Below are 27,658 nucleotides of genomic sequence, written 5' to 3' on the forward strand. Positions count from 1 at the left end.
CACGGGGGCTCAATCTCATGACCCTGAGATCATGACCTGAGCAGAAACCAAGAACTGGACACTTAACTAACTGAGCCACCCAGGCATCCCATGGAATGTCTTAAAAGAGCAGTTTAATATTTTTCCTGAATCTGTGGGTTGACTGAGTTCAGATGGGTGGTTCTTCTGCTCCATGTGGTGTTGGCTGTGCCTGAGGTCTACTGGAGGCTTAGCCGGATTATGACATCCAACACGGCTCATTACACAGCTGGTGTTGGTGCCAGCTGCTGGCTGGGAGTTCAGCCTAGGCTGTTGGCCAGAACATCTCAGTTTTCCCCTATGTGGCCTCCCCATATGAGTTCGGCTTCTCCCTGCCTAGCAGCTGGGTTCCCAGAGGAGCATTCCAAGTGTCCAAAATGGAAGGTATAGAACCATCCTTGGAAGTTACACAGTGACACTCTGTTACATTCTCCTGGGTAAATCCAACCTCTGGTCTCTCCAAATTCAAAGGAGGGCAAATACAGTCCATCTCTGATTAGAAGAGTGGTGAAGCATTTGGGGTCATCTTTAATCCACTGAAAGGAATAATGGGTGGTAGGAGATGATATAAAGGAAGGGAGTTTCAGAGATTCCCAATTAACAAATGGAAATGACTGCCTAATGGAGGCTATTATGAAGACTAATTGAAATGGTACATGTAGAGATCTTTATAATAACTGGTACATAGCAAGTTCTTATTAAATAGTAACTGCTACAATAATAATTATTATCATAAAAATTACTATTATTATTACTATTATTAATGCTATGTCTGTCATGAAAGTGTCTAAACTCTAAACAGAGGCTGCAAGATCAGATTTTAGGAAGAGAATAGAAGGGATTCCTGCCTCAGGAGGGTAAACTGTGGGAAGATGAACTGGAAGGGACTACAAGTTTCCATCATTCAACGGAAAAGCTAAAAAAGACTTCCACTTCTCACTTGTCTCAGAGCACCTACCCTCCTCCCATCCAGCTTCTTTCTTGCTTCATCTGGAGGACAGCCCATTTGAGACCAGTAAATTAGGCGGTATAAAAATGCAGACCAAAAAAGAAGGTTTTTTTTTTTAAAGATTAATTTATTTGAGAGAGAGCAAGCAAGGGGAGAGAGGGGTAAAGGGAGAGGGAGAGAAACTCAAGCAGATTCCTGCTGCGTGTGGGGCCCCAAGAGGGGCTGTATCTTACAACCCCGAGATCAGACCTGAGCTGAAACCGGGAGTCTGAGGCTTTAACTGACCGTGCCACCCAGGTGCCCCCCAAAAAGAAGTATTTGGGGTCAGTGTGGTCTATGGCACTCTTCAAGTTCTAGCAAACAAGCAAAATCCCTTGTAAGACCTGTATTTACATGTATGGCCTTACTTTTTATGTGGGATCCTATCTATATAAAGCAATTTACTATAGTTTTATGTCTTTTAGGTGGATACAAGTTTGTCAATTCATCTGTCCACACAGTCAGCTCCTTGAATATTCTTGTATTGGTACAGAAAGAGGGGAAGAGAGGAAACTACAAATCCCAGCTTATTGTAGCTTCCGTCCCTAAGGGAGCGGTGTACTTTCTCTCCAGAAAATGAATGACGCATACAGCAATATTACATTACAGGGAACCCTTGCTTTGCGTGGTTCTGATATGCCTGGATTTCAGTTACTGTGGTTTAGTGAAATAACACCGGCCCTCAACAAACCTACTTCACATCTCAGTACATCGCAATACATCCGTCGGAGTAGTTGTGCCAAGGCCTTCGCTGCCAGCCCTTCAGTCCGCCAATCAGCGCCTAAATAACAAATGCATCAGGATGAACTACCAATGACGTCACGGCCTTCGCGCTTTCCGGATTGGCCTCTGCGGTTATTTGCTTCCCACAGACTGCAGAGCAGGTGCGTGTGCAGTGTCATCGGCTCCACGTGACCGGCCCACGTGACATTGTACAAAATGGCTGCGTGAAAGAGCCCGTGGCCCGGGAGGTGCTGACAAGGAAAGGAATTTGAATGTGAGCACCGACGGTGTTAGGGAAGAAGGGGCCTGGGAAATGTTGCCGCCGCTGCTCCTCAAGACCCTGGAGGCGTGGCCGGGAAAATCTGTGAAGGCAAATTTATTGGCATCCTTGGGGGAAGTGGTTGTAATGAAAAGAATGTCTCAGAGAAAGCGACGCCACGAGGAAACACATTGGAAGGCACGCTTGGAGCACTGGCGACAGGGACAGCACAGAGGAAAGGAGTTTGGAAGGATCCAAACTTAGACCGGGGTGGACAGTTCCGGAGGTGTAGAGAAGAGGCTCCCTTCATATCCTAAGTTGTCCAGTGGGCAGAAGGAGGCCAGTGCCCTTCAAACTACTGCTGGTAAGGGTTTTTTGTTTGTTTGTTTTTTAAGATTTTATTTATTTATTACAGAGAGAGAGACAGCCAGTGAGAGAGGGAACACAAGCGGGGGAGTGGGAGAGGAGGAAGCAGGCTCCCAGCAGAGGAGCCTGATGCGGGGCTCGATCCCAGGACTCTGGGATCATGCCCCAAGCCCAAGGCAGACACTTAACCACTGAGCCACCCAGGCACCCCCGCTGATAAGTTTTTAACCAAAAAACGAAACACTTTCATTCCCAGTATTTCCCATGTTTGAACTTATGGTGTATTAAATAAATACAAATTATAGTATTTATTAATTTCCTATGCATGTATAACTGCATAGTATAATTCTTAGGCAGAATCTTTATTTTTGTTTTATTTTTAATTTTTTAAGGGTTTTTAAAATTTTTTTTTGATTTTTTAAAAAAATTTTACAATTTGTTAGAAAGTGAAAGAGAACACAAGCAGGGGGAGCAGCAGGCAGAGAGAGAAGCAGGCTCCCTGCTGAGCAAGGAGCCCAACATGGGACTTGATCCCAGGATCCTGGAAACAGGACCTGAGCTGAAGGCAGATGCTTAACTGACTGAGCCACCAAGGCGTCCCTAGGCAGAATTTTTAATGTCTTGATAAAAACATTTAAAGGTCAAGGAATAATTATAATTTTTCCTATTGATTATTAAGATTGGTTTGCACTGTATCAACCTCTATGATTGTGTTTACGGTCTCACAATACAAAGTGAGAACTACCTCTGTGTATGTGTGTGTGTGTGTGTGTGTGTGTGTGTAAGTGTGTGTGTAAATACGGAAATAAAAACAAACACATGTATACACACAGTATCTTACTTTATGGTAAAAATGAAATCCCCTTTGTAATGTTTTAGAACTGTGAAGTGAACTGCCACTAGGGGTCATTTTGGGAATATATGGGGATATTTTTTGGATGTCCTAATAATTGAAAGGTGCTGCTAGTAGTATTTGCTGGATGAGGTCAGGAACGCTAGATGTCTTGCTATGCACAGGACAAAGCCTAATAAGAAATCGTTGTCTTGAGGATCACAGGACATTTGAATGCCCTCCTGACATTGTGTAAGTGAAAATTTATGTTTAAAATTGTTTGGTCCTACAATGTAATTTTATATCACATATTTTTCAAATATTGTAATACACATCAAATTTGTGGAAGTGCAACTGCTGTGTGAATTAAGGTATAATTGTGCTTTGAACCAAGAAGTTTTCACCATTTTGGAAAATAATGTCGCCGCTGGCAATGCTGCTTATGGAGTCTGCATTACTAGCATCGCATATCTTTATCAGTCTGAATTTGTGCTGTCAAAGTCACAGTGATCTGTACATGTGTAAGCATCTGACTCCTTCATAACATCTCATGTAGTTACACCTAAGCAGGTGCCTATCGAAAATCAGATTTTATTATAGATTATTTTCTCCTTTATATTGTGTTTATATTGAAGTTTAAAAATTATGTGTGTAGGTAGGCTAATTATCTATGAATTTTATTTCAAGGTTTTAAAGGGAGTGTTAAAATTTTTATTATAAGAAACAGGGTATTGGATCTGACAGAGTTGAGAACAAGTGGTTTAGAAGGGGCAAGACAAAGGAGTTGCTAACATGCTTTGTGTGTACCAGGAGTTGGGGAGAGAAGAGAAAAAGGAGTGTGATGAGAATGTGGACAAAGAATCTTTAAGATCCAGAATGTATAATGCTTAACTTAAAAATGTTTCCTATCTTCATGGAAGGTTTCAAAAGTGGTATTTTGGAGAATTAAAAAAAAGAGGAGGCATAGTCCATGGATAGAGCAGTGCATAAGAGAAGGAGGGTGAAGGGGTGGAGAGAGAGAGAGAGAGAGAGAATTCGAGCGAGAGCAAAAGACATTAGTCAATACTAGGCTATGTTTATTTTATTTTATTTTATTTTTTTAAGGCTATGTTTAGGTAACAAACAATCTCCAAATCCCAGTGGCTTAAAACAACAGACTTTGAACATATTTGCTGTCCGTCCATTGTAGGTGGACAGAGGGTTCTGCACTCTGTTGCCCTCACTCAGAGGCTCAGGCTGAGAAAGCCATGGTAGGGAGGATGGAAAAATGAGGAGTACCTTGTTTATATGTTTCTGCCTGGAGGTGACACATGTCATTTCCATTCATATTGACTGGCCAGAGCAAGGCACATACATGGCCATGCTTAATTTCATGGGGACAGGGAATTACGATCTTTCACTATGCCTGGAAATAGAAGGAAGCTAGGTTTTCGTGTAGAATAATGTCTGCTACCAGAGGTTAGGAGCTCAGTGGGAATAAAAATAGATGTTACCGTAGGAGTTAGCTCCAGAATTTGTGGAAATCTTGGTGAGGGGGAGAGGCTTGAACTCCCCATCAAACAGGGAATAGCACATTCAAATGACATTTGCCTAGATAGCAAAGGTGACCAGCTGACGAAGGGTTACTGAAGTCACGAATTTGCACCTTCACCAGACCCTGCACCCCTCTCCTCTGGGCACCAGACACAACAGTGACTTTCCCAGGAGCCCTTTCATCATATTGTGAAGAAAAATATCTTTGGGGTCAACTGATAGGGAGAATGGTCCCTTCTAGGAAACATCGGAGTGTTTTTAGTAGGCGGCTGCCATGCAGAATCCAGAAAAGGAGGGTGGCAATCTGGAAGAGTCTGGGAGAATGATTTTACAGCTGCTGCTAATTGGAGCAAAGATTCTAGTTTTATTCGAAGTTTCTGTTTTTATCGTGATCTGTAAGTCTATCTGCGGCTTTTGGATGTTAACAGTATACCATTTTCGTAGCTAAGTAGCTCACTGGAAATGTTTTTCAAAATGTGTTCCCACTAGATGGCGTAAAGTGCTCACCTATTTTGAGCTGATCAAAGGACCTCGTACAAAGTAGGGGACAAACTTGAACATAAATATTGACCAGGCAGTTGGTGGATATGAACTACTATGTCATTCGAGAATAACATAATACAGGGCTATATTGTATATATTGTAGTGTCAATAAATAAGCATACGCCTAATATCACTAGAGCCAATTACGTAGTGTTCCTTTCCAAAAACGTATTTAAGTAGTCATATAGTAAAACTATTGATCTGAACTACAATACACGTGCGTAATGAATATGCAGTAGTGATTCACTTACAGGTATTATTCAAGAACTTTTTTTTTTTAAAAGATTTTATTTATTTATTTGACAGAGATAGAGACAGCCAGCGAGAGAGGGAACACAAGCAGGGGGAGTAGGAGAGGAAGCAGCAGGCTCACAGCGGAAGAGCCTGATGTGGGGCTCGACCCTATAACGCCGGGACCACGCCCTGAGCCGAAGGCAGACGCCCAACCGCTGTGCCACCCAGGCGCCCTATTCAAAAACTTTGCTCACAAAACAAAAGATGTGGATAATTATTTATAATAAACTAATCAGCCAGTCAACCAACCAGTATTCACTGAATATTTTCTATATACAGTCATGTTGTTAGACTTTTTATGCAGTATAGAAGAGGGGTTAAGAGCATAGACTTTAGGGCCAAACAGCCCAAATGTGTACCCTTAGTTTCTATCACTTATTAGCTGTAACCTTGGGAAGGTTACTTAACCTCTCTTTGCCTTGGTTTGCTTATCTGTAAAAGGGGAATAATAATAGCTGCCTCACAGAGTTATTGTGAAGGGTCAGTCTTTGTAAAGCATTTCAAATATTGCCTGGAATATAGTGCTATACAAGTGCTGGTCCTCATTGTAATTATTATAAACTGATTCTCCAGTTTACAAAGGATCTCACTGTAGGGTTCAATTGGACAAAGAAGTATTGGGTATAAGACACAGTGCCGGTCACTGTGGATGAATCAGAAGGCTATGAGAATGTGGAAGGCAAGGTTTCTGCCTTGCAGAATCTAGGAATTTCATAGACGAGGTGAGATCACACAAATAACTAAACCATGAAGAAACACAGAGAATGATGCTAGTGACTCTGATAATCTGGAAGGGGAAAGTAGTTTTTAAGTAGAGCTTCCCCAAATGTCAAGGGGTTCAGTGGGTGGGAGCATGGGGGAAGCATTCTCAACCAACTATCAGCCTGAACAAAGACTCAAAAACAGGGCCACATGGACATGTCCGTGGGATCTAGAGAAGGCTGGAGTGAATGAAGCATGGAAACTGCAATAAAGCATGCCTGGGAAGAGAATAGGCACCTAGATGATCTTGCAGGCCCGTGGATGCCCTGCTAGTTTATTCACTAGGCACCAGGCAGCTAGGTAGACCCACTTGGCTCCTTACTCAACAGTCATTTCTCTTTCTTCCTGGCCAATAAGACCTGGCCAAGAAGGTGATGAATCATGATTGGTTAATATGTATTATGACGGTTTGACGCTGCTTTACCATCTGTTGGACTTCCCATCCCGTTTGCAGCTGGGAATGGCCTTGTGATCCAGTTCTAACAGATTAGACATAGGGGAAGTTGGCTGGATGGCTTCTGAGAAAGTGTTTGCTTTCCCGACAAAAAGGACCGACATGGTTGGAGATTGTCTCTTCTCTCTTTCCTGTCTTAAACATGTTATAGCACCTTCAGTTACACCAATCTTCTTGAGACCCTGAGGTGACAAGGAAGAGTATGAAAAGTCAACACAAAGCAGGAAGATAAAAAGAATGTGAGTATTGGGGGCGCCTGGGTGGCTCAGTTGGTTAAGCATCTGACTCATGATTTTGGCTCAGGTCATGATCTCAGGGTTGTGAAATCAAGCCCCACGGCGGGTTCCACACTTAGGAGGGAGTCTGCTTGGGATTCTCTCTTTCCCTCTCCCTCTGCACCACCCTCAGCCCCCGATTTTGTTCACTCTCTCTCAAAAAAAAAAAAAAAAAGAATGTGGATATTGGATGGGAGAATTGAATCAATGGTGGCAACCTTTTGTTTGGAATTCCTGTGAAGTGAACAATAGATATCATTATGAAGTTGGCCACTGTTCATTAGGTATTCTATTACATGCAGCCAAGCACATCCTGTCCAGTGGAATCAAGGTTTTCTTTTAAAAAAAATTCTTATTATGCAAAACTGGACAGCTACAAGCAAAAGAATGAAACTGGGCTATTTTGTTACACCATACACAAAAATAAACTCAAAATGGATGAAAGACATAAATGTGAGACCTGAAACTGTAAAAATCCTAGAAGAGAGCACAAGCGGTCATTTGTCTGACATTGGCCATAGCAGCATCTTTCTCGATGTCTCCTGAGGCAAGGGAAGCAAAAACAAAAGTAAACTATTGGGACTACATCAAAACAAAAAAGCTTCTGCACAGCAAAAGAAACAACATAATTAAAAGACAACCTACTGAACGGAAAAGATACTTAAAATGACATATCTAATAAAAGGTTAGTATCCAAAATATATAAAGAACTTAAACAACTCAACACCATAAAAACCAAATAATCTAAATAAAAAATAGTCAGAAGACGGGAATAGACATTCCTCCAAAGAAGACATCCCGGAGCACAGCAGACACATGAAAAGACGCTCAACATCACTCATCATCAGGGACATACAAATCAGAACTTCCATGAGATACCGCCTCACCCCTGTCAGAATGTCTTAAATCAAAACCACAAGGAACAGCAGATGTTGGTAAGAATGTGGAAGAAGGGAACCTTATGGACTCTGTGGGAATGCAAAATGTTGTAGCCACTGTGGAAAAACAGTGTGGAGGTTTCTCAAAGAGTTAAAAATAGAACTACCCTATGATCCAGTTAATTGCACTACTGGGTATTTACCCAAAGAATACGAAAACATTGATTCAAAAGGATACATGCACTCCTATGTTTCTTTTGTAACATTACTTCCATTAGCTAAATTATGGAAGCAGCCCAAGTGTCCATCGACTGTGGAATGGATAAAGAAGATGTGGTATATATTATTCAGCCATGAAAAACAATGAAATCTTGCCATTTACAAGATGCAAGACTTGATGCAACAACATGATGGAGCTAGAGTGTATTACGCTAAGCAGAATAAGTCAGAGAAAGGCAAACACCATATGATTTCACTCCTATGTGGAGTTTAAGAAACAAAACAGATGAACAAAGGAGAAAGAGAGACAAACCAGGAAACAGACTCTTAACTATAGGGAACAAACTGATGGTGCCCAGAGGGACGGTTGGGGGGGGATGGGTGAAATAAGTGATGGGGATCAAGAGTGCACTTAGCATACACTTATCAAGGGGACACTTATTCATGATGAGCACCGAGTCACGTATAGATTTGCTAAGTCACTGTATTGTACACCTGTAACTAGTATAACACTGCATGCTAACTATACTGGAATTAAAATAAAAAAATAAATATAAAAAGATAAAATTAAAATACATAATTATGTATACAAAAAATTCTTACGGAAAATTTCAAAACGTAAGTAAAAGAAAGACTAGCATGAGTACCCATGATGACCACTTTTCACAGAAAAAGACATTTCCATTATTTCCTTACTTTCTCTACATTTTCATCCCACCATACTTGTACTTGTTGGAGATTTGTAGTTCCAAGTTCCCCTAAATGTCAATTCATTGTATTAGTGCTATCGGAGTATGAGAAGGCTGGGTTTTGTTTTTGTTTTTGTAAATGTAATTTGCTTTAAATTTAGGTGAGATTAACAGAACATAAAATTAAGCATTTTAAAGTGAATGATTTGGTGGTATTTAGCGCATTTACAGTGTGGTCCAACCACCCTTCTAGTGAGGGCGAAGAAGCTGAACACAGAATTCATAAGTAAGTGTTGGGAGCTCCCAAAGTCCCTGGGTTACTGCTTAGTCTTGCATTAGGCTCGAAGCCCTCCATGGGGGTGGATGGCTCGCCTCTCTTTCCCTAAATTGGTCCTTTTCCTTGGTCCTTGTCCTCTCATCGGGAATATCCTCTAGGATATACAGGGAGGGAGATGCGAGGTAAGGGCCAGGACAGATGCAGCTATGACCCAGCACAGGTGCTGTAATGGTTAACCTTATGTGTCAGCTTGGCTGGGCCATGGTGCCCAGGTATTTGGTCAAACATTATTCTGGACGTTTCTGTGAGGATGTCTTTTGGTTGAGATCAACGTTTAAATAGGTGGACTTTGGATAAGGTTAACGGCTCTTATTACTGTGGGTGGACCTCATTCAGTCAGTGGAAGGCCTTAGTAGACACAGGCTGACCTCCCCCAAATAAGAGGGAATTCTCCAGTAGTATGGCTTTGGACTCCAACTGCAACTTGTCTCTGAGTCTCACCCCACAGATTTTGGACTCCCCAAGCCTCCACAATTGTGTGAGCCAATTCCTTAAAATAAATCTGTTTCCTATATGTACACATCTTGTTAGTCCTGTTTTTCTGGAGAATCCTGACTACTACAGCCTCTCAGGACCTTCGCCAGTGGGGAAATCTCCAGCTGCAAATCTCTTGGCAGTTGCCATGTCTGCCCTACAGCTGCTGAGAGTGCCTCCTTCAGCGTCTGGCTTTTTGCTGTCTACTGCCCTCTGTTGGGATCAGCTTAGCATCTCTATAAAGTCCTCTTCTGTGGAAACCAAGTGACCTCATGCCAGCTGTGAATGGACACACAAGCATCCTGGGCAATGTGCTGTTCATTTCTTAGGTTGCCTTCACCCCTCATGATGGCTTCAGCCAGCCTCTTGGGGAGGGGAGACACCAAACATCCCTCTCCAAAGGGATTCCTTACCTCAGCCTTTCCGCATCCAGCCTTGAGGAGGGTGATGGGTGAAGAGGCACAAAACTGGTTTGGGGACACTCACTGAGTGCAGTGCTCATTTTGCAATGTGGTAGGACCTATCATTTTGTCCTTGATCTTTGGGAATTCACCAAAGAGAATTCTTGTAGAAGATACTTCTCTTCTCTCCTCAGGACTGCAACGCGCAGGCTTAGGGCAGAATACAAAGTAAATGTTCTGAAGGTTTGGTAGGTTGGATAACGAAGATCTACATGTCCTACTAATCTCCAGATCCTGTGAATAGGTTACCTTACAGGGCAAAAGGGATTTTGCCATTGTGATTACATTTGAGGATCTCGAGATGAGGAAATGATCCTGAATTATCTGGGAGGGTCCAATGTAATCGTGAGAGTCCCTACAAGAGAAGGAAGGGGACAGAAGGGGCAGGCTCAGAGAGATATGTTGATGGAAGCAGAGGTTGCGGTGAAGTGGGACCACGAGCCAAAGTAGATGGCTTCTAGAAGCTGGAAAAGGCAAGGAACTATTCTTCCCCAGGGCGTCTAGAAAGAACACCACCCTGCCAACCCAGTTTTAGACTTCAGACCTTCAGAACTGTAATGGAATACATTTGTTTTGTTTTAAGCCACTAAATTTGTGGCCATTTGTTACAGCAACTATATGAGACTCATACAGGTGGTCTCTTTTGGCATCTGCCACCGATAAATACATCATTTACGCATTGTACAAATACAGTATAGAAAATGATTTCACTGTTGTTACAAAATTATCTTAAGATTCTTGGTATAAGGGGAGCATTATTGGTATTCCTCTCGAAAAAGTGGCAAAACCATGGCAATATAAAAATAAAAAGAAACTCCATTACCAGGTTAAATTACATAGTCAGTGGCATTTTCTATGCTATATTTAGTGACTTACAAAATTTAAAATAGAATATGGCAGAGACTAAATGTTCAATAAAATACAGCAGCCTTATGAGAAAATATAAGCTATATAGCTGGGGTTTTGAATTTATTTATTTTTTATTTAAGTGTAGCTGACACACAGTGTTAAGTTGGTTTCAGGTGGACAACATAGTGACTCAGCAAGTCTGTATGTTATGCTGTGCTCACCACGAGTGTAGCTACCATCTGTCACCGTGCAATGCTATTACAGTACCACCGACTATATTCCCTATATGCTGACCTTTTATTCCAGTGACATATTCATTCCATAACTGGAACCTTATATCGCCCACTCCCTTTCACCCATTTTGCCCATCCTCTCACCCCCCACCCCTCTGGCAACTGAGTTTGTTCTCTGTATTTATGGACCTGATTCTGTTTTTTGTTTGTTAGTGTATTGGTGTGTTTTATTTTTTAGATTCCACATATAAGTGAAATCATATGGTGTTTGTTTTTTTCTGTCTGACTTATTTCACTTAGCATAATACCCTCTAGGTCCATCCATGTTGTTGCCAATGGCAAGATATCATCCTTTTTTATGGTTGAGTACTGTTCCAGTGTGTATGTGTGTGTATGTGTGTGTGTGTGTGTGTGTGTGTGTGTGTATAGTACATCTTCTTTGTTTCTCAATGGAAACTTGGGCTGCTTCTATATCTTGGTTATTGTAATTACACTACAATAAACATTGGGTGCTCATCTTTTTCATTTCATGTTTTCATTTTCTTTGGGCAGCCATGTAGCTGTTTTGAAGTTCACACATTCATGGATTTATTAAATTCCAGCTCTGTCATTTTCAACACCTGAAGAAATTACTTCACCTTCATGAATTCATATTTTTATCTGTGTTGGAGATTGTCCTGAGAAGAAAATAAGATACGTCATACACAACACTTAGCACAATGTTGGCATATGGTTGTATTGAGAGAAGCAAGTTGGATTTCCCTCTTGTGTTTATAAAGTTATCTTAGCAGGACTTATGATAGAAGGGGGCATGTACTGTTTTTTCATTTAAATGGTGGTGAAACCATGGCAATATTTTTTTAAAAGATGCTCTATTTTATATAACCAGTGGCAGAGCTGAGAAATGAATGTGTATGGTAGGATTTCGTTGGTCAGCAGTTCCCTCTATGTCATGTCTAGTTGATAGAATAAACCAAGATGTGATGACTTTCTTTTCTATTTTTGATTACACAGATCAAAATAAAAGTGGTAACTATGGTATAGAGAAGGTAGAAGATGGCCACCCATGTGCATGTGACACACACACACACACACACACACAGAGTTACTGGAAAAATAGCAGGAAAAGGCCCTTCCCACCTCTCCCTGCCCCATTCTCCACCAAGAGCCCCATTTTTCACAAGAACATGAAGTATAGTAAACTTTATTTTCTAACTTTTATTTTGAGATGACTATAGATACACAGGAAGTTGTAGACATAACACATTCTATCCATGTACCCTTCATTCAGTTTCCTCACTGGAAAGATCTCATATAACTACAGTGCAACATCAAAATCAGGGACGTAGTCATTGGTCCCTCACAGACTTACACAGATTTCACCAGTCTTACATGTTTATGTATGTGCTCAATTGTCTGCAGTTTATCACACGTGTAGATTCGTGGAACAACCACCACCGCAGCTAAGATACAGAGGTCTCAGACTCTTACCACTGTGCAGTTATACCCAGTCCCTCCCTCCTCCAGCCCCTCCTCACATCCCTAAACCCTGGCAGACACTAATCTCTTCTTTATTTCTGTACATCTGGCATATGGTTGTAAATAATTTCCATATTTTTAAAATATTTTATTTATTTGTCAGAGAGAGAGAGGGAGAGGGAGAGGGAGAGCAGGGGGAGTAACAGGCAGAGGGAGAAGCAGGCTCCCTGCTGAGCAAGGAGCCTGAATGCGGGACTCGATCCCAGGATCCCGGGATCATGACCTGAGCCACAGGCAGACGCTTAAACAACTGAGCCACCCAGGCATCCCTCTGTAAGTTTATTATTTCAAGAACATCATATAAATGGAATCATACAGTATGCAACCTTTTGGGACTGGCTTTTTTCATTCAACATAATGCCCTTGACATCCATTCAGGATGTTGGATGTATCAGTACTTTGTTCCTTTTTATTGCCAAGGAGTATTCTACAGGGGTGAACATACCATAGCTTGTTTAATCATTTAGTCTTGGAAGCACATTTAGATTGTTTCCAGTTTTTTGGTCTTTACAAATAAAGCTGCTATGAATATTCATGCACAGGTTTTGTGTTTTTATTTCTCTGGGATAAATGTGTAAGGGTGGGCTGTATGGTAAATGTATGTTTGTTTGGTTTTTTCTAAAAGACATTTCCACATTATTTTCCAAAGTGGCTGTATCATTTTACATTTCCACCCTCAATTCTGAGATATCCAGTTTTTTTTACATCTTTTCTAGCATTTGATATTGTCAATTTTTTAAAAGATTTTATTTATTTATTTGACAGAGAGAGACAGCAAGAGAGAGAGAACACAAGCAGGGGGAGTGGGAGAGGAAGAAGCAGGCTTCCTGCTGAGCAGGGAGCCTGATGTGGGGCTTGATCCCAGAACCCTAGGATCATGACCTGAGCCAAAGGCAGATGCTTCATGACTGAGCCACCCAGGCGCCCCAAGGTATTGTCAGGTTTTTTTTTTTAATTACTGTAGTGCTTCTAATAGGTATGTGGTGATATTTTGTTGTGTTCTTAATTTGCATTTCCCTGATAGCTGAAGATATCGAACATCTTTTCATGTTTTTATCTGCATTCCATATATCCTCTTTGTGAACGTCTGTTCATGTCCTTTGTCCATTTTCTAATAGTATTGTTTGTTTACAGTTGAATTTGAAGAGTTCTTTATATAGTCAAGGTATGAGATAAGTTAGACAAGTGGTTTGTTAGATAAATGATTTGCAAATATTTTCTTACAGTCCGTAGTTTGTATTTTCATCCTCTTAGTGAGGTATTTTAATAAGCCAAAGTTTTGAGTTTGGTGAAGTCCAATTTAATTTTTTTCTTGTATGGATTGTGCTTTTGGGGTTATGTCTAAGAACTCTTCAATAAGTCCAATGGAGGTCCTAATGGGGAGGGGAAGCGTCTGGGTTTCCCTAGGTAACTGAAGATGGTGGGCAAAGGCAGCAGACCTGGCAGGGCCTTGTGAATGGAAGGAGGGGACTTGGGGTAGATGGAGATAAACCCTATAACCGGAGGCCATATGGCCACTTGAGTCACTGAGCAGAGTCCAGCACAGAGGTAGACATGTGGTCCTAAACCAATTGGGATGATGCACATGCCAGCACGGATAGGCTGTATTAGTCAGCAGCAGGCTGCTATGACAAAATACTGCAGACTGGGTGGCCGGAACAACATTTATTTCCCACATTTTTAAAGGCTGGAAATCTAAGATCAAAGTGCTAGCCAATTCGGTGCCTGAGGAGAATTCTCTTCTTAGCGTGTTGATGGTGGTCTTCTCACTGTGTCCTTACACAGCTCTTCTTATAAGGACATGAATCCCATCATGGGAACCCCACCCTCATGACCTCATCTAATGCTAATTACCTCCTGAAGGCTCCACCTCCAAATACCATCACATTGGGGATTAGGGCTTCAACATATTAATTTGGAGGGGATATGAACATTCAGTCCATAACACAGGTAAGGACCAGAGGCCCCTCCTTTGTATCTCCACTCCATTCCCTGACGACTTAATGGACGTTAGAACCAATCCAATGGATAGGTAAGAAAGCAGAGAACCTAAATTGACTAAGAAAACAATAATTTAATTTAAAAAACTCCATATTGATGGTTTATCATGAATTGGCAAGATTAGAGTGTTCTCCATGGGGGAATGGGAACGCAGTATGGGAAAACTATGAGATGTAGGAAGAAAGGATCACATATTTTTGTTTGGCTAGTCCGCACCTGTGAGATCCAAACCTGCTGCGTATGTTACATAGACAGGAGGCTTGCTTGCTTGCCAGCAGGCACCAAGCCTACGAGCACCGCCGAAAGAACCTGATGACAGCTCTGTAGTTAGGTCTGATTCATGGAGTACGATATATCTCTCAGCATCAACCACAAAACCAACACTGTTTTGTTTTAGTCAGAAGCCTTCCAAAGACACACCTGTGGCTTTCAGTGAACGTTCTCTGGACATCTCCCAACATCTGTCTGGAAAGGATCTGGCAAGTCTTCAGGGAGAAAACACACCCTGTAGATCGACTGCAGGTTTCGCTGGCTTCTCTGTCTTCATGCCCCGGAGTTAGAGACAGAAGCAGGATAGGACAGTAATATGGGGCACTGAGGCAGGTTGAACTGAATGTCCATCTCCGTGATAGCGTCAGTGGATCTTTGGCGCTGTTCCAAGTCTTCTGTGGTCCCACGTTAAAGCCCAGAAAACTAGGACACCACTTGTTGCCCTAGGCATCCTTCCAAAAGAAAATACAAATGATTCTTAACTTTGCACTGAGATTGTCCACTGTTTAACGGGCACTTCTATAGGGACAGTGCATTGTTCTGCTGACCAATATTTCTCCAGAACTGTTTGCTAGCTTTGAGTCACACATTAATGCAGATGCAGAAGATAAAGACAGCCATCTACACCTAATACCAAACAGTGAAGAACTGGCAAGAGGAAATAAGGCAAAATTAGTGCTAATTGTGCCTTCTGATGACCTTGGGAATACTGAAATTATATTACTACATATAAACCTTAAAATTTTTCAAGGGAGGGAGATGCTTCTTATGTGTGTGTGTGTGTTTGGTGACAGACTGTAGCAGTCTCTGAAAGCAGATTTTTTGAGCGGAGATCCTTGAAGGAGCAAGGGTGTCTGGGATAGAAAAATAGAGGTAGGAGTGGGGAATTTTGTTGGAGTAGAACTCTCTGCCCTCACCATGTAGAATTCAAGTCTATCAGGAATGTGATAGTCTAAGAGAAGATTGAACATCTCATAGAATATTATATTGAGGGTCTAAATTTCACTTGTTTTCCCCCAGTTCTTATAACTCTTACAAATATAGATAAATAATAAAGAGGGATAATTGTGGGCTAAAATGTTTTTGGGAATTGAGGAGTAAATTTTATGTTTTTCTTTGAAAATATTTACCTCCAGAGAGGTCAATACTCTGTGTGTGGTCTTGCATCCAGTCACTGGCCACGCAGACTGGTGTTATACAAATTCTCAGTGAAATGCACAATATGGAAAGCATACCGTTCTGAGTCTTCCTTATTCAATAAATATTTCCCAACCTTGGATGACATGCTGGATGCTGACAAAGCCTAGCAAGATGAATAAAACACTTCATTGGGTCTTGGTTTAGTGAGAAAGACATGTAAACACAGAGACGAGGGCTCCGTCAGAGGTATGAAGAGCACTTACCTACTTGATCAGAACCGAGGAGGAAGTGACATTTGCAAGATTGGGTGGGGAGCGAATGGGAGGCATTCCAGAAAAGAGAAGAATCCATGAAGAGCAAGAGTCAAGAGAGAGCAAGAGGCTATTTAGGAAACCATATTAAAATAAAATATGTGTTACACTTTGCGATTAGTTGATAAATTCAGCAAATCATTATCAGAAGAAATTAGAAAACTGCATTCTCTATTTCTACTTTCGCAAATCTTCTCCCTGGATAAAACTCAGTGGTTGGTAAAATAGGTAAAAAGGAGGTGTAACTAGACTCCCAAGATATCCCCGGCTCCTGAGAAATACGGAGCCAAAGTTGAAGGGAACCCATTTCTTCCCTAGGCCTTTTGATTAAGGAAAAAAGCAAACAACAACAACAACAACAAAACCCAAGGTTGTAAGAAACTGTAGCAATTATACAAAGTTGTCAGGGGTCCAAGAGATCCACAAGGCCATATAACTAGATAAAATGGTGAGACCAGAGAGGGAAGCAATAGCTGGCCCAGATTAGAACAATGGCCTCATAGACACTCCAAAAGGAGCATGGGGCAAAGGAGGGACCAAAGGGGGAGCCCAGAGGACTTGGGGAGGGCCTGAATTTCAGAACAGTTAGACAGAGGAACCTGGGGCTTCAGGGTGCAGATTCAAGGGAGAGGAAAAGAAAACAAATGGACAACAACCCTCCTTTTCCTCTTCAGTCTCTGCCCTGGCTAGCTTTGCCATCGGTTGGCATTCTCAAGTGAGAGAGCAGGATAAAGCCCCGAACTCTAATGAGTCTGACGCTAAAATTTTGGAACCATTGGCCCACCCTTCAGTTACTTGGGGAGCCATTTCCTAGCAAGAGCTGGCACAGAGGGCCTCTCGGACCTGGGCAAGGCAGCTCTTCTTCATCCCTCTCTCTGAAGCCCTTGCTGCTGAACCCCACAGTAGATTCTGTCAGTGAACACCTGGGGCCTTGCCAGAGATTTGTCTCTAATGGAGTGTGGTGCTGGGCAAGCCCTGTGAGGTGTCTCAGTGGAAATATCCGGAGTGGGCTAGATGTCCTTAGAGTCTTTTGAGGTTTGAGCTTTGAGCTCTGAGTTTCTAAGAGCTCAGTAGTCTCAAGCTGGAAAACCAGCTCCTCTGGAGGTGAAGTGAGAAACATGACATCAAAAGACAAATGTGTGTAAGGACACCCCCCCTTTTTCGGGGGGGACAGTTAATTTTTTTCATCCTTATTTATAAGGCCAATATACATCATTGCCAATGCTTGTGAACAATTTTGGAAAACTTTCACTGGGTCTTATTTTTATTACACCTACCTAGTTTTTAAAGACCATCTCTATTCAGTCCTACAGATGCTCAGAAGTCACAAAGAAACCTAGGCTATTATAGTTTGCAAATACTGGGAATTTCGGAAACTATCCCAAGTCATGTAGCTCAATAGTGGCCAAGTTGGGCCTGTAGCCCAGCCCTCCTCGTCCCCAGCACAGCCAGCTCAGGCTCCCACCCCCAGGCCTCCCGTCTCCTAATTCCCTTCATCAAATGTTCATTAAGTGCTAACCATATATTTAGCACAGTGCTAGAACTTGTGGGAGATGTTTTCCCTCAAGGAATTTCTTATCCAATTGGTAAAGTTGTCCTTAAAATGAACATAATAAGCCCCAGCCCCATGGCCTACAGCAGAATGGAGAGTCCTACAAGATGAAGAAAGGAAAACTCCTTTTTCTTGACATTGGACCTCTGCAGAAACCAGTTGGGAGAGATCTGGAAAAAGAACAGATATAAGGCCAAAAGGAGAGTTGAGACGCAGAGAAGAATAGTAGGAAGGGGAAGACAAAGACAGGATCCCAATTCTGTTCCGGGATTGAGATAATAGTCGCTGTTGTCCCCTTTCAAAAAACGCAGCTTTGTTCCAATTCAACTTTGAGTTCACAAGTAGGTATTTCTTTCAGGGGGTTGGGGGGGAATAGACAAGCTTTGATTCCAAAAGACTGGGGACTGTCCTCCTTAGTTAGAAATGAGGAGAGGGTGTGCACATGATTCGTATACTGCCAAGTTTCTGAGTCAGCCTGGGTAGGGGGTACATTGGCAACCTCATGGTTAGATTATGTCGAAGAACTAAAGATAAAAATCCTTTGACCTGTTTCAGAGTTCTCCTTTACCGGCGGTTTCGTTGTAAAACCTCACCGGACCTGCTACTGTCACTTCTTGTTGGTTGTGTGTTTCAGTGAGCCAGTGGTTAGGCTTGGAAATGATTAACTGCTAATGACAATGATTTTCTTTCCTTCGCTTTACAATGGGCAGCCTATTTCTCCTTCCTCTCCTAGTGCCTTTGCTGGACAAATAACATTTCAGTAAGAGTAAATAAAAAATTTTAAGAAGAGATATCATCATAAACTAACCACCCCATTCTTTTCATTTTTCATGTCTTTTTCCCTAGTTCTTATATCCATGCACCTGTATTTTTACCTGATTATAATCATACTGTTTTTTTTGTTTTTTTTTTTAAGATTTTATTTATTTATGTGACAGAGAGACAGCCAGCGAGAGAGGGAACACAAGCAGGGGGAGTGGGAGAGGAAGAAGCAGGCTCATAGCGGAGGAGCCTGATGAGGGGCTCGATCCTGGAACGCCAGGATCACGCCCTGAGCCGAAGGCAGACGCTTTAACGACTGCGCTACCCAGGCGCCCCGATATAATCATACTGTTGATACGGTTATGTAATCTGATTTTTTCCTCTAGATTACACTGTAAACATTTTTCCTGTTTCCAAGGACCTTGTGATTCTTATTTAATGGCTGCATAATACTGCAGAGGACGGACGTTGCATTGAGTTCGCCATTTCCCTGTTCTTGGCCATCAAGTTTGTTGCCAGTCTCTCACAATCACTCAGCTCATGGGTTTAGATGTAGTTTTTATAGAGACAGAGAAAATGTCTTCGAAGCGATTGGCTTTTGAAAGTTGAAATATACAAGTGGCTCTAGCTACACCGTGTGTCTAGCAGATAAAAAGATGGCGCAAGTTGTAAAAGCCCGCGTGTGGATGGCGGCAGATAGTAATTCTTAGGGAAGAACAGAAATATCACCAGTAGTTTGTAACTAACATACACAGTGATACTCATTGTCATGATTAATAACCCAAACCTGAGAAATACTGCTACACAGTGCCGTTCTAGCCTCTCCTTTTGCCCCCTTAGGCCAGTACATTGCTGGTACTTTCTGCATTAGACTACTAATTAGCGTCCCTTGATTTGGCTTCTAAGCATCAGTGCAGGATGCCAAGAGGCATGTGCTGCTTTCTGGGCAGAAGTAAGAAGGTCTCATGTTGGCTTTATGCTAGCAGGTGGGGAGTGGTGGTGGTGGTATATATAGCAGGTGAGGGCAGGTGGTGGTATGGGCAGCAGGTGCGGGAGCAGTATATAGAGCTGGGGGGTGGTATGTATAGCAGGTGAGGGCAGGTGGTATGTATAGCAGGTTGGGAATTGTATATAGAACAGATGGGGGGGGGGTATTGGTATATACACCAGGCAAGGGGTAGTGTAGATAGCAGATGAGGGGATGTGGCGGTATACACAGCAGGTGGGGGGTGGTATAGAGAGCAGGTAAGGGGGTTGGGCAGTGTACTGAGGGTCAGGCTGGTTACTCCTGTGTCCTCCTGCCACAGGAATTTAAGCTAGTCCTGGAAGAAGCATTTCACACCTTGCAGGAGAGAAAGATTTGGGGGTCGGGTGGCAGGTGTCCCAAGCCCTGAAGGTGGCGGCAGAAGGCGACTGAGGGAAATGGGGCGAGGAGGGCGGAGCTGAAGGGCGGGCCACGGAGGAGACCCCGGGGCGAGCTGGGCTCCCGTGAGGCTGGCCTGCCGGGCTTCTCCCTGGGGCAGTAGAGACCCGACTGGGACCCGGGTAGACACGGGGCGGGCTGGAGGCGGGGCGCGCGGGGGCGAGGGGCGGGGAGGCGGGGCGGAGCACGTCTGCGGCCGCGGAGCCCCGGAGCTGTCCTTTGCGCGCATCCCGCCTCGTCCCAGTGCCACCGCCGCGCTCTCGACCCCGCCATGCTCCTGCTGCTGGGGCTGTGCTTGGGGCTGCCGCTCTGCGCGGGGTCTCTGGAAGACGCGCGGATCCGGGATGACACTTCGGAGCAAGTAAGTAGACTTGGGAGGACCTAGAGATGGCCCCGGGCTCAGGGTGCCATTCCTTCCCGCCGCCTTCTTCGGGCGCGTGGCTGTTGGACAGATTCCCTTGAATGGCTCCTGGACGCAAGGAAGGAAGGGATCACCCCCATCTCCTGTCACATCGTCCCCCCTCCTCTCCGTTCCCCAACTTTCTGCTCGCAAGCTTCCGCATCTATTGGTCACTCTTGGCGAGAGTTTGGATGGTGAACTTTCCTGCAGAATTGTGTCTGGGACTTGAAAGCCCTGCAGAACCAAGTCTTGGCTCCTGTTGTTGATGGTGTTCAGTTTTGAGAGAGAGCCCCAAGCCAATTACACAGTTTCTTTTTTAAGATGCATGTATGGGGTGGTGTGTTGTTACTGTTGTTCCTAGCTCTTTGGAGAAAAAGCACAATCTAGAAGTTGCATACTCTCCTCCACTTTTTAAGATGCATGTATGGGGTGGTGTGTTGTTACTGTTGTTCCTAGCTCTTTGGAGAAAAAGCACAATCTAGAAGTTGCATACTCTCCTCCACTTTCCCCACCTGGAAACCAGGGGAACTCGACTTTCCCATTAGGTTCTTATCAGTGGGTTAGCAGTTCAAAGGTGGTCTGACGGTTTGGGAGGACCAAAAACCAAGGAAAGGCTCACTTACCAGAGTTAATATCTTGCGCATCTGCCAGAGTTTGTATTTTGAAAGGCTCAGCCTCACAGGTGGATAAAACCTGCAAGTATGAAATCTCATTGCCATGTCTGAGGAACAGAAAAGATTTTGAAAACTGTAAAACGAATCGACAAAAGTATTAATGTAAAGACCTTTTGGATCAATGGCTGTGTCCCAGTTAAAGCAGACAGTGCTTATGTGCATCTCCTGGTGCTGTTTCCACATGTATCATTTAAATTATTTTAAAATCATTTAGCTTAAAGCATGTTTCACATGATGGGAGCAAGAGATAAGTAGGCATACTTTCCCTCCCCTTTTCCAGCAGCTTGGTTTGAAGAGCAGATCTGGAAGACGGTGACTCTCTTGTTGACTCTGCACATGGATGTGCTTTCTGCACAATGAAAAAGTGATCCTTCTCTTGTAGGGTCATCAGGAGTAGTAACCAGTACAGATGCCAGGAGGCCGAGAAGTGGGCGGGGGGGAGGAGTGCTGGCTTTGGGTCCAGAAAGAAAGACTGGTCTTTACTTTGCCCTTTACAGCTGTGTGGCCTAGACAGGCTGTTTGATTTCTCTTCTCCTTCCTTTCTGGGTGGTCATGGCAGGGAATACAGCTCCTCTTGGGCATCCTTGAAAGGATCCAGCTGCTAGTTTGGGTCAAGGACTTGGTATACAGTGGGTGCTCAATAAATGTAGACATGTTAGTCAGTGGTTAAGGGCAGGGACTTGGTGTCAGGCAGCCCGGGTTTGATTCCTGGTTCTGTCACTTGCCAGCTCTGGAAGGCTGGGCAAGTTGCTGGGGGCTTCAATTTCCAATTCTGTAAAATATGGGAAATAAAAGGGTATTAAAGATTGAAGAGTTAATATTCTTAAAGTTCTTGGTACAGTATCAGTGCTTACTGTTCGCTCTTGCTGGCAGGCTTGGGCTGCTGAAGTGCAGAGGCAAGGAATTTGGGGTAAAGAGCTTGAAAGTTTTGGGGAGGTTGTGTGGGGAGGAAAGTGTGGGAGGAACCTAAACAAGGATTCTGTTTGTGAGCTAGGAGGAGGGATTAAAGCTCCAACATCTGCCAGTGCACGTAGGCTTCACACTCTAAACTTTAACTGCATAGAGTAACATGCGTTTGGCCCATTTTAGCGATTTCACGCTGCCTTCAAACCACAACAGTATTGATGTATCTTGAAAATGACACGAAAATTCCCAAGATACAAAGTTCTACAAAAATTTGCGACTTTTACTGTTTATCTCTATTTAAAAAGCACGCACAAAAAACAGCAACCTGTATGTGTGTGTGTGAATGATGTAGGATTTAAGGACTCAGGCTCCAGAATCAGACTCCCTGGGTTCAAATCCTGACTCTGCGCTCCCTGGAGAGTTACTTAATGTCTGAGTCTCTGTTCACTCATCTCTAGAATGGGGGTGGTGGGATTACTTAATTAAAAGGACATTGAAGATCGAAACTTAGAACAGTACCTGGCAATGGAGTTAGTACTTGATCTCCATAATTACGGTCTTCAAAATTATATGTAAAGTTAATTTATAAATGTAAATGAGTATGTCAATTTTATGTAAATTGTAATGTCCATGAACATGCTTATTAGCTTGCATCGCAACTGTTATTTGTTGCTTACCTTCAATTGGCAATAGTACTAATAACACCTTAAATTCAAGTCCCTTTCTCTCCTCTGGTCTTCCACCCCATTTGTAAACAATATTACCCACAGCAAGGGACTGCTCTCAGCAGTGGTCTTCAAACTTTAGTATGCAAAAGGACACTCAGGGAGCTCATCAAATATGCAGACTCGGGGCCCTGGGTGGCTCAGTAAGTTAACCGTCTGCCTTAGGCTCGGGTAATGATCCCAGAGTTCTGGGATAGAGCCCCACATTGAGCCCTGCATTGGGCTCCCCGCTCAGTGGGGAGCCTGCTTCTCTCACTCCCTCTGCCTGCAGCTCCCCCTGCTTGTGCTCTCTCTCTCTGTCAAATGAATAAATAAGATATTTAAAAAATACACAGACTCCTGAGCCCCTACCCCACTCCCATCAGTTTAGATCCGTTAGGTTTGGGGTGGGGCCCAGGTGATTCTGATACAGATAATCCACTGACCACATGTAGAATAATACTGCTTTAAAATCTTTCAGGAAATTAATATTAAAAAGGAAGTCTCGTCTAAAATCAGCCTGTTACAGATTTATCTGTTTCCTAAATTTCAAATTGATATTGTTTCCTTAAATCAGGATAGGGCCGTATTCCTATTACTATAAAAGCAGTTTTTAATTTACAAAATAATGATAGCCACTAATTATTGAGTGTTCCCAATGTCTCAGAGTGTTTGCTAGTGGCTCTATGTAAAAATAAGAAGAAGCAGTAAAGGATATGGTGAAGAGCACTCCCAAGTGGAACCAGACTGCCTGGGTTCAAAACTGCATCCCGGCACTAACTGGCTCTGTGTACCTGGGCAAGTAACTTAACCTCTCTGGGTCTGAGTTTCATCCTCTGCAAGATAGAATTATTACTGTCATTGGCAGGGGTAGATCTGGGTTTTTAGAAGCAATTAACGTTTGCATAATTGGTAAGGCCCCCTTGAAGAAAAAGAATAGCAAATTATGACCACAAAAATTAGGTGCTAAAGTGAACATTTATTTAGGATGATAAACAGATTACAGCACACGCCACCTTTTTACAGGCTGACAGACACCGCAGACATCACCCATTGTTGAGGGACTGTACAAATGAGGGATCCCGAAACTTACATTTTTATTAGCTTCTAAATAATAATAAAATAATAAACCCACGTCTGCTCTTGCAGTTGCTGTGAAGATTAAGTGGGTTAATTCGCACGAAGTGCATGCATTCAGTAAGCACTAAAGTACTATGTTATTTGTTTGTTTATGAACAGCCTGGTTAAATCTCTGACTACCACTGCAAGGAAAGTCTCAGTGCTTGCTTTCCTTGAGAACCACGGAAGCCCACCCGGGGGAAGTGACAGAGCGAAGTGACACGTGCAGAGCCTGGGTTAGAACCCAGGTGTGCTGAATGCCAAAGCTGGGCTTTCAAGGACTCCTCCAAAGACCAAGCCACTTTCATATTTATAATGTAATAGAATTTGTTTCAATGTGATTTTTATTTGTGGCTCCTGGCATATGGGTAGTGTTCAATAGATGCTTGTGGTACCACATCGATTGTGGGGATACATTTCTGATTCCCTGAATTGAGAATTTCTGGAGTTTTAGTTTTTTATAATCTGCCACTCGGAACCAAACCTCTGCATTTGGAAACACAAATCAAGAATCAAGACAACAATTTTTTGTCTTTGTTCTTAACTGTTTATAAAGTAAAGTCAGTAGAAGATTTTGTGGGCTTCAGACCACTCAGGACTGTCTCCTTTACGGGCATGGGTGTGATTGTTAAAAAGGAGTCGTCAAACTGAATGGGAAGGAGGGTATTGTGGGAGAGAGTCCAGAGGTTTACTCACTCCCAAACGAGCCATCTCATTTCATTAAGTGGAGGGGGAGGTAGTAGAGGGGCCTACTGAGAACCAGGTCCATGAGTTGTATGAGACTTCATTTTCCTACCCAGCAATTTCCCCCACACCTTGTATGCTCCGTTGAAAGCGGTCTTGCCTCCCGTGCTGTCAGAGTTCCAGTCGGAGACCCTGGCTAGCTCTCTGTAGCTAACGAGCGGCTGGCTGGCTCCATTTAGGAAGATGGGGCCATGGGATGGAGACCTAAGCTTTTTTGAATCTTGTCTTTTTTTCCTAGAGGCAAAGTCCATTTCCCTTGTTTTTCACAGGTGAAAAGATACAGTGACTTGCCTAAGGCCAGTCGCCTTTTTTTTTTTTTTTTTAACCTACCTGGAAATTGTTTGGAATTGTAGCCCAGAAGTGAAGTTTCTTCTTCTGTGGCTGAGGTTATGGGCACTCTGAATTGCAGATGGCGATTAGCTGAACACCCTGGAGCAACATTACTCGAAGGAATGAAACTTCTGTGCTAGGCTTGTGGAGTTACCCAAACAGGAAGGAATCTTCCCAGATGAATTGTTCTCAGCCCAGGTGACAGACTGCAATGCGTTTCCAACCTGTAGCCCTAGGTTTTGTGTCAGGCCCTCTGGCAGATCTCTGAGGCTCTGACTCCTGAGTTCCTGGCTCTTGGTTTCAGGATCAGAACACCCTCAGGGGATGGGGGCCAAGCTGTAGGTGGGTTCCCAGTGAGCCCTGTAGGAACTCAGCACTTTCGTCCCTTGATGGGGGGGTGGGTGGTGGTCCAAATGCAGCGTTCCTTGGATCTGTTATGGGACCCAGACATCTCTGTTCCATCAACCTGGGTCACTACAGCATTCACGCCAAGAGGGAATCCTGCATATTCTATCTTTCACCTAGGTTAGAATTAGGTTTTGCTGTTTTCCTCTCTTCCCATGCTCTTTCCCATTTATGGGCTTTTTGGAATGCTGTAAGGGTATTTCTCTTCTTTTCTAATCTTGATCCAACACTGTGATAAATCTGGGGGGGAAATACAGTCCCTATGACTCAAATTATGAATATTTAAGCAATGCCTGCCATCTTTTACCTACAGCTGGACTAACTGATAATGTAGATGGGAGATTCCAGACTCTACAGGCCAACAGTGTTATTGCTGCATTTTTTTGTGCAAAGGAGATCTTCACCAACCCTCTGCCTCCTGGTAGTGAGTGCTGCTTGGTCCATACGAGTTGGAGAGGCAGTGGTAGGTCTCTGAAGCTATTTCTCAGCATAGCTCCTGTATTGAACCTGGTGCTCCATCAGTTTCTCCTGCCCTCCAGCGAATGCCTGCATGACTGGCTCAACCGTACCTCCAGGGGCACAGGGGCACAGCGAACTCTACGTTTTTTCCATTTCCTTTGTAACTTACAAAAACTACCCTCTCTATTAAGTTTTCATGAGTATGTTTCTTTCTTTCAAGTTATATAGTATGGTCCCTGATGGTAGGGATCATGGCTTATGTTTCTCAATAAATATCATGGCCTGGACATCTCGTGTTCCGATGCTGGAGAAATAAGCTCAGTTCAGGAGGAATAAAGAATCTTATTTGGGCCATCTCTTAAGTCTATGATTTGGAGCCCCCAAGCTCTTGATATTACTACTCATGCACCCTTGACAGTGAGCTGGAGTCAGTTACGTATCTGTCCATAAACCCTGCTCTCAATTTCTTATGAGGCTTTGGGAAACACCCAAACAATAAAAGGGTTCAGGAATTCCCAACTAAAAACAACGATGACAACATTGGTGTTATTTCCAGTTCCAATCCTCGCTGGCACCAGGAGTCTGTCTGTACAGGGAAGCTTTGATTCTGATTCAGTCTCCTTTAAACTTGGACTGAAGCGTTGCCATAGCGATCCCCTGAGACATCAGATAGTCATCTCAAAAATGAAAAACCAACTTCTCCTGTTCTTCTTAAAGCTTGTTTATTTTCTTGGAAAACCTATTTTACAGAGGAGGAAACTTCAAAGAAAATACTTGAGATCAATCACAGCTCATAATACCTGAGAGAGGTTGGGCTTTCCTTCTGACCACTGCTATGTTAAGTGGTCCCCAGCCTATTCCACAATTTGAGGAAGGGAAAGGCCTGACATGAACCTGCAGAGCTGGCGAAGACCTTGCCCAGAATGGCTTTCTGTGGACAGTATCTCACACAACACCTCGTTTTAGAGAGAGAAACCGGTATCCTCCTATTAATTGTTTGGTTCTCATTTGGACCCGGGGTGGCAAGTGTCAACCTAAATTCTATACTATTTCTCCTATTCTGTGTTCTATACAGTAGGAGGCTCTGTAATGGCTTATAATGATAATTTACAATTATATATATATATATATATATATACACACACATTATTATATATTATATATATATATATATATATATATATATATATTCCCCCCCCCCCAGGGGAGATCAAAGGAGGATTGGGATTAAAACAGTACTGTGATGACTTTAGCTTACCAAACAGGAATATCTTTATTGTTTTTTTTTTCTGTTACAGAAGTAAAACATGTTAATTTGTAAAAAACTGAGATGACGCAGAAAAGTTTAAAGAAAAAGAATTCAACCACCTGAAGGTAGCAGCCATTAGAATGGTGGTGCACTTTCTACACATATAAACACTGACGCTTACAAAAATTAGATCATGTTGGGGCGCCTGGGTGGCTCAGTCGTTAAGCGTCTGCCTTCAGCTCAGGGTGTGATCCCGGCGTTCTGGGATCGAGCCCCACATCAGGCTCCTCCGCTGGGAGCCTGCTTCTTCCTTTCCCACTCCCCCTGCTTGTGTTCCCTCCCTCGGTGGCTGTCTCTCTCTCTGTCAAATGAATAAATAAAATCTTTAAAAAAAATTAGATCATGTTAACTATAATGTTTTGTTACCAGATTTAGTCACTTAAATGTGTCATGGATATATTAATCAGGTTAGTCTGTGGTCAC

At 43.0% G+C, this 27,658-nt stretch overlaps 1 protein-coding gene across 1 annotated transcript in view; it reads left to right on the plus strand.

The window, feature by feature from the left end:
- The first annotated feature begins 20,345 nt into the window (after positions 1-20,345).
- Positions 20,346-27,658, plus strand: part of ITIH5 (inter-alpha-trypsin inhibitor heavy chain 5) — a 78,834-nt gene continuing 71,521 nt past the window's right edge. The window contains exon 1 of the mRNA XM_026478732.4: positions 20,346-20,546. Coding sequence (XP_026334517.1) covers positions 20,457-20,546 — 90 coding nt within the window. The 5' untranslated portion in view covers positions 20,346-20,456. The remainder of the gene's footprint in view (positions 20,547-27,658) is intronic.

This window comes from Ursus arctos, unplaced genomic scaffold, assembly GCF_023065955.2.
Source record: "Ursus arctos isolate Adak ecotype North America unplaced genomic scaffold, UrsArc2.0 scaffold_30, whole genome shotgun sequence".
Classification (NCBI taxonomy): Eukaryota; Metazoa; Chordata; class Mammalia; order Carnivora; family Ursidae; genus Ursus; species Ursus arctos.